This window comes from Trachypithecus francoisi, unplaced genomic scaffold, assembly GCF_009764315.1.
Source record: "Trachypithecus francoisi isolate TF-2019V2 unplaced genomic scaffold, Tfra_2.0 Lachesis_group3, whole genome shotgun sequence".
Lineage (NCBI taxonomy): Eukaryota > Metazoa > Chordata > Mammalia > Primates > Cercopithecidae > Trachypithecus > Trachypithecus francoisi.
In genome coordinates, this window is record NW_022681468.1 from 148,031,411 (window position 1) to 148,037,596 (window position 6,186).

General features: G+C 53.7%; 1 protein-coding gene across 1 annotated transcript; it reads left to right on the top strand.

Annotated features, from left to right (window-relative positions):
- Positions 1 to 5: 5 nt before the first annotated feature.
- Positions 6 to 3,686, top strand: LOC117071119 (golgin subfamily A member 8Q-like). Its single transcript, XM_033190875.1, has 7 exons — positions 6 to 26; positions 109 to 196; positions 908 to 1,026; positions 1,390 to 1,458; positions 2,801 to 3,004; positions 3,306 to 3,364; positions 3,620 to 3,686. Exons 1-7 carry the CDS (start codon positions 6 to 8, stop codon positions 3,684 to 3,686), a joined length of 627 nt encoding a protein of 208 aa, XP_033046766.1.
- Positions 3,687 to 6,186: the final 2,500 nt, after the last annotated feature.

The following is a 6,186-nucleotide window of genomic DNA, read 5'->3' on the forward strand; positions in this document are numbered from 1 at the left end:
TGGTCATGGGTCTGGGCTTTGTGGAGGTGGGGGGCAAAGAGGGAGACGGCAGCCTGTCCAGGCACCAGCCCTTCTCTCCAGGACCCTTTATCCCCACGCTTTGGGCAGGTTTGCACCTTGAAGAAGGAGAAACAGCATAATATGCGTCTGGTAGAGAAGCTGGAGAGGCGCTTCTCCAAACTCAAAAACCAGATAGGTAAGATGGGGCTGACGTGACCTGGGAGCAGGCCTGGCATCAGAGGGCTATGGGAGGGCTTAGAATGCACCAGGGAGGTGGGTGGATGGAAGGTCTTTGAGGCAGAGGGTAAGAGGTCTGTGCCGGGAGACAACAAGTCTTGTCATCTCCGTGAGCCTCAGTGTCCCCATCAGCAAATGGGGCCCATTGTCAGCCACCCACAGTGCTCTCCATCTGAAAGTGGTTTGGAAGATTGGCTACCATCCGGGTGCGAGGAATCATTCGCAGTGAGGCCAAGTTTGGGGAGCCTGAGAGGAGCTGTGCACCAAGAGGAGGGTTTTTTTTTTTTTTTTTTTTTTTTTGAGACGGAGTCTCGCTCTGTCGCCCGGGCTGGAGTGCAGTGGCCGGATCTCAGCTCACTGCAAGCTCCGCCTCCCGGGTTGATGTCATTCTCCTGCCTCAGCCTCCTGAGTAGCTGGGACTACAGGCGCCCGCCACCTCGCCCGGCTAGTTTTTTGTATTTTTAGTAGAGACGGGGTTTCACCGGGTTAGCCAGGATGGTCTCGATCTCCTGACCTCGTGATCCGCCCGTCTCGGCCTCCCAAAGTGCTGGGATTACAGGCTTGAGCCACCACGCCCGGCCGAGGAGGGGTTTTTTTGTTGTTGTTTTTTGTTTTGTTTTGTTTTGTTTTTGAGAATCCAGAGGCCCTTATTGTCTGCTTCCTTTCTCAGCTGAACCCCTGTCCCCGGAGCCCCCAGCAGTGCCCCCTGAGGAGGAGCTGCAGCACCTGAGGAAGGAACTAGAGCGAGTGTCAGCAGAGCTCCAGGCCCAGGTGGAAAACCATCAGCACGTGAGTCTCCTGAACCAGGCACAAAAGGAGAGGCTTTGGGAGCAGGAGGAGAGACTTCAGCAGCTGGCTGAGCCACAAAGCGGCGTTGAGGAGCTGGTGCGTTGCCCCACCTGGGGAGCCTGCCCTCCTCCCTAGTCCTCCAGGCCTTTGTTTCCCAACTTGTAAAACGGGGCAGTGTAGCCCTCACGTGAAATATTACTTCTAAAGGCACCTGTGAGCCAGAGCCCTGCTCTGGTGGCTGTGGGAGAGAGGGGATGATTTTTCTAACCTGCCTCCACCCTTTCCGGTGCCATGGGAGGCAGACACCAAGTTCTGGGGTCTCCAGCTGCAGTGGGTGGCTGCTGATTGCTTCTCTCTGTCCAGAACAACGAGAACAAGAGCGCACTGCAGGTGGAGCAGCAAGCACAGGAGCTACTGGAGAAGCTGGACGAGGTGAAGGAGACAGTAACCTCTGCCCCATCCAAGAAGGGCTGGGAGGCGGGCACCAGCCTCTGGGGAGGGATGTGCCAGGCCAGAGGCAGCTGCAGCCTGGGGGCAGGTGACCCCAGCACCCTCCAGGGCAGTCTTGTGACTGCTTCTTCCTTCCTGCCTTCTGACTTTTAGAGGTCGGTACCCCTGGGCTACTCTCAGGTCTGGAAATCGTCATCCCAGCTAGAGGCATGGAGCCCCCAGTCATAGGGGAAGACACAGTGGTATAAGAGGCTCCTTATGCCAGGCACGGTGGCTCACACCTATAATCCCAGCACTTTGGGAGGCTGAGGCAGGAGAATCACTTGAGGTCGGGAGTTTGAGATCAGCCTGGCCAACATGGTAACATCCCTACTAAAATTATGAAAACAAACAAACAAACAAAACGGGCATGGTGGTGCATGCCTGTAATCCCACCTACTCAGGAGGCTGAGGCACGAGAATCTCTTGAGCCCAGGAGGTGAAGGTTGCAGTGAGCTGAGATTGCACCGCTGCACTCTAGCCTGGGCCACAGAGTGACACTCTGTCTCAAAACAGAACAAAAAGGCTCCTTAGGTTACAACTGGATTCCAGCCTTGGTTTCACTGGTCACCATTCAAGTACTTTGCATCTCTAAGTTTCTGTTTCTTTAACTTTAAAAGGAAGTTAGCATTTTCCTTACAGAGGTGCTGAGGATTAAATGAGATAATACATGGAAAGCACTAGGCCTGTAGCACACTTAGCAGATGGCGGCTGGCTCCCACTGCTTTTCCAGCAGTCTGTGGCCTACAGTTTAAATGATGAGAAGAGGGTATGAGATTTGAGCCTGGGGAAGGAGGCATGGTGTTCTAGGAAAAGGAGGCAGTCACTTAGGCCTGGAGTAAGGGGTGAGGGTCCTGGGCAGGTGACAGAGCCCCACAGTGCCCTCGCGACCCTATTAATGGGCCCAGAATCTGGAAGCCAGCCACAAGGTGCCCTCATGCCCAGGGTCTTCCTGTAGGTGGAGCTGAAGAGGCAAGAGGCTCAGAGTCTGCAGCAGCAGCCAGACCATTACCTGGGTCACTTGCAGCAGTCCGTGGCCACCTATCAGCAGCAGGTGGCCGCCTATCAGCAGCTGACCTCTGAGAAGGAGGCGCTGCACAGGCAGTTACTGCAGCAGACCCAGCTAATGAACCAGCTGCAGCAGCAGGAATCTTGGGGCAAACCGGTGGCTGAGATGGCCGCCAAAAGTTGCAGGAGACCTAGGGGAGGGAGCTGCTGAAGATGGAGCTGTGAGGGGGACGACCTGGCAAACTCCATGCCTTCTCACTCTTTCCTGGCCCCTTAGGAACACCTGGAAGCTGCCAGCCAGCAGAGCCAGCAGCTGAATGCCCCGTTGAACCACATGGCTCTCCCTGGGGAAGGTACGGGAGACCGCTCAGAGGAAGAGGAGAGAGCCCCAGGAGGAAGGGGGGACTGTGAGCAGCATAGGATTGAGGAGTTGGAAGAGACCTTTAGAACAGCTGGTCATTATGCCGACTGGGTGCCTGCACTAAGTTCGGCATCAATATGGTGACCTCCTGGGAGCGGGGGCCACCAAGTTGCCTAAGGATGGCTGAACTGGGCCAGGTCAGAAACGGAGCAGGTCAGAACTCCTGCACTGACCGGTAGTGGGACTGTGCCTGGGCGGTATAGCAAGACCTTGGTTCTTAAAAAAAAAAAAAAAGAACAGCAGCTCATTCCTCTCTGGGAAGGGCTGGCTCAGGGTTACATAGTGAGGGTGGGGGCAGAGTTGGGCCCACAGTACCTGCCTTGTTGGGTTGTCTGAGGAGCCCTCTGGCCACCCCCCACAGGAGATGGAGGAGGACATCTGGACAGTGAGGAGGAGGACCTGGAGAGCTGGGAGGCCATGGTGAGCCTGACTCCCCCTGCACCTATTTTGCCACCTTCCTCTCTGGTCCCTCGAAAACCCCTTTATGCTCTTACTTTCCCTGCCTTCTGATTTCTCTGCACCCTCACCCCTTCCGAGAGCCAGTGGTCAGACACCATTTCCCCTGTGAGCAACAGGTGCACTCTCTGAGGCCCCAAGGGAAGGGGCTGCGCTCCACCTCTCTGCCCCATTTGTTCTGTGTATGCCCCTATACGAATGCGCACGTCTTGCCCTCAGGTGGCATTTTTCAACTCCACTGGAGCCAGTGCCCAGGAGGAGCAGGCACGGTTATGAGAGCGGGTGAAAGAGCAGAGGGTGTGCTGCCAGCGCCTGGCTCACTGGGTGGCCTCGGCCCAGAAGGAGCCAGAGGCAGCGATCCCAGCCCCAGGGACTGGGAACGAGTCTGTGAGTGGGGAGACCCACCGGGCCCTGAGGAAGTCATAGGGAAGCTGGCCCATGCCAGGACTCACCTCCAGCTTCGCCATGACTTGAAAATGCTACCTGAGGGCAGGTTGCTGCCGAGATGTGACCCCATTATTTTGGCTCCAGAGTGGCATTATGGACCACCGGGAGAAGACGGCGGTCTCAGCCTCCCGAAGTGCTGGAATTACACGTGTGAGCCACTGCTCCTGGCTAAGAACCCGTCTCTGTTTAAATAAAAGAAGAAAATTCAGAATATGTGGAATACAGAACACCAAAGGCCAACGTTATTTACCACTCTGAGGTAATCTGTGTAAACAATTTGATATATATCCTTTCAAGTTCCTACTTGCTATGCATATATATACATATACACAAGTATACGTTGACACATTCCCCCTTCCTGCTGTCGTGCTTTTAGTCTTTGTTTTGTAGAAAGTGGACCAACTCTATGTTCTTTGCTGGCCTGTATTTCTCCTATTCAGTGATGTGTTATGAATATGTGTTTAAGTCAATTTATGCAACTCTTTAATACCATTTTAAAAGGTTATGATATATGATCATATGAAGGTATTGCAATTTATTCCAACAGTTCCCTTTTGCACGTTTAACAATTTCCGGGGGCGGAGCAAGATGGCCGAATAGGAACAGCTCCAGTCTCCAACTCCCAGCGCGAGTGACACAGAAGACCGGTGACTTCTGCATTTTCTTTTTTTTTTTTGAGACGGAGTCTGGCTCTGCCGCCCAGGCTGGAGTGCAGTGGCCGGATCTCAGCTCACTGCAAGCTCCGCCTCCCGGGTTCACGCCATTCTCCTGCCTCAGCCCCCCGTAATTTCTGCATTTTCAACTGAGGTACTGGGGTCATCTCTCTAGGGAGTGCCGGACAATCGGTGCTGGTCAGCTGCTGCAGCCTGACCAGCGTGAGCTGAAGCAGGGCGAGGCATCGCCTCACCTGGAAGCGCAAGGGGGAAGGAAATCCGTTTTCCTAGCCAGGGGAACTGAGACACATAACACCTGGAAAATCGGGTAACTCCCACCCCAATACTGCGCTTTAAGGAAACAGGCACACCAGGAGAATATATCCCACACCTGGCCGGGAGGGTCCCACGCCCACGGAGCCTCCCTCACTGCTAACACAGCAGTCTGCGGCGATCTATCCGCAAGGTAGCAGCGAGGCTGGGGGAGGGGCGCCCGCCATTGCTGAGGCTTAAGTAGGCAAACAAAGCCACTGGGAAGCTCGAACTGGGTGGAGCTCACAGCAGCTCAAGGAAACCTGCCTGTCTCTGTAGACTCCACCTCTGGGGACAGCCCACAGCTGAGGTCCAATAGGGAAAGCAGCGGGGGCCGGTGCAGAGGCGAACGACTCTGTCTGACAGCTTTGGGGAGAGCCGTGGATCTCCCAACGCGGAGGTTGAGATCGGAGAACGGACAGACTGCCTGCTCAGGTGGGTCCCTGACCCCTGAGTAGCCTAGCTGGGAGACATCCCCCACTAGGGGCAGTCTGACACCCCACACCTCATCAGGGTGGAGTCATCCCTGAGAGGAAACTTCCAAAGAAGAAGAATCAGACAGGTACACTCGCTGTTCAGCAATATTCTATCTTCGGCAACCTCTGCTGCTGATACCCAGGCAAACAGGGTCTAGAGTGGACCTCAAGCAATCTCCAACAGACCAACAGACAGTCCTTCTGTCAGACGGAAAACTATCAAACAGGAAGGACACCTACACCAAAACCCCATCAGTACGTCACCGTCATCAAAGACCAGAGACAGATAAAACCACAAAGATGGGGAAGAAGCAGGGCAGAAAAGCTGGAATTCAAAAAATAAGAGCGCATCTCCCCCTGCAAAGGAGCGCAGCCCATCGCCAGCAACGGATCAAAGCTGGTCAGAGAATGACTTTGACGAGATGAGAGAAGAAGGCTTCAGTCCATCAAACTTCTCAGAGCTAAAGGAGGAATTGCGTACCCAGCGCAAAGAAACTAAAAATCTTGAAAAAAGAGTGGAAGAATTGACAGCTAGACTAATTAATGCAGAGAAGATCATAAACGAAATGACAGAGATGAAAACCATGACACGAGAAATACGTGACAAATGCACAAGCTTCAGTAACCGACTCGATCAACTGGAAGAAAGAGTATCAGCGATTGAGGATCAAATGAATGAAATGAAGCGAGAAGAGAAACCAAAAGAAAAAAGAAGAAAAAGAAATGAACAAAGCCTGCAAGAAGTATGGGACTATGTAGAAAGACCAAATCTACGTCTGATTGGGGTGCCTGAAAGTGAGGGGGAAAATGGAACCAAGTTGGAAAACACTCTTCAGGATATCATCCAGGAGAACTTCCCCAACCTAGTAGGGCAGGCCAACATTCAAATTCAGGAATA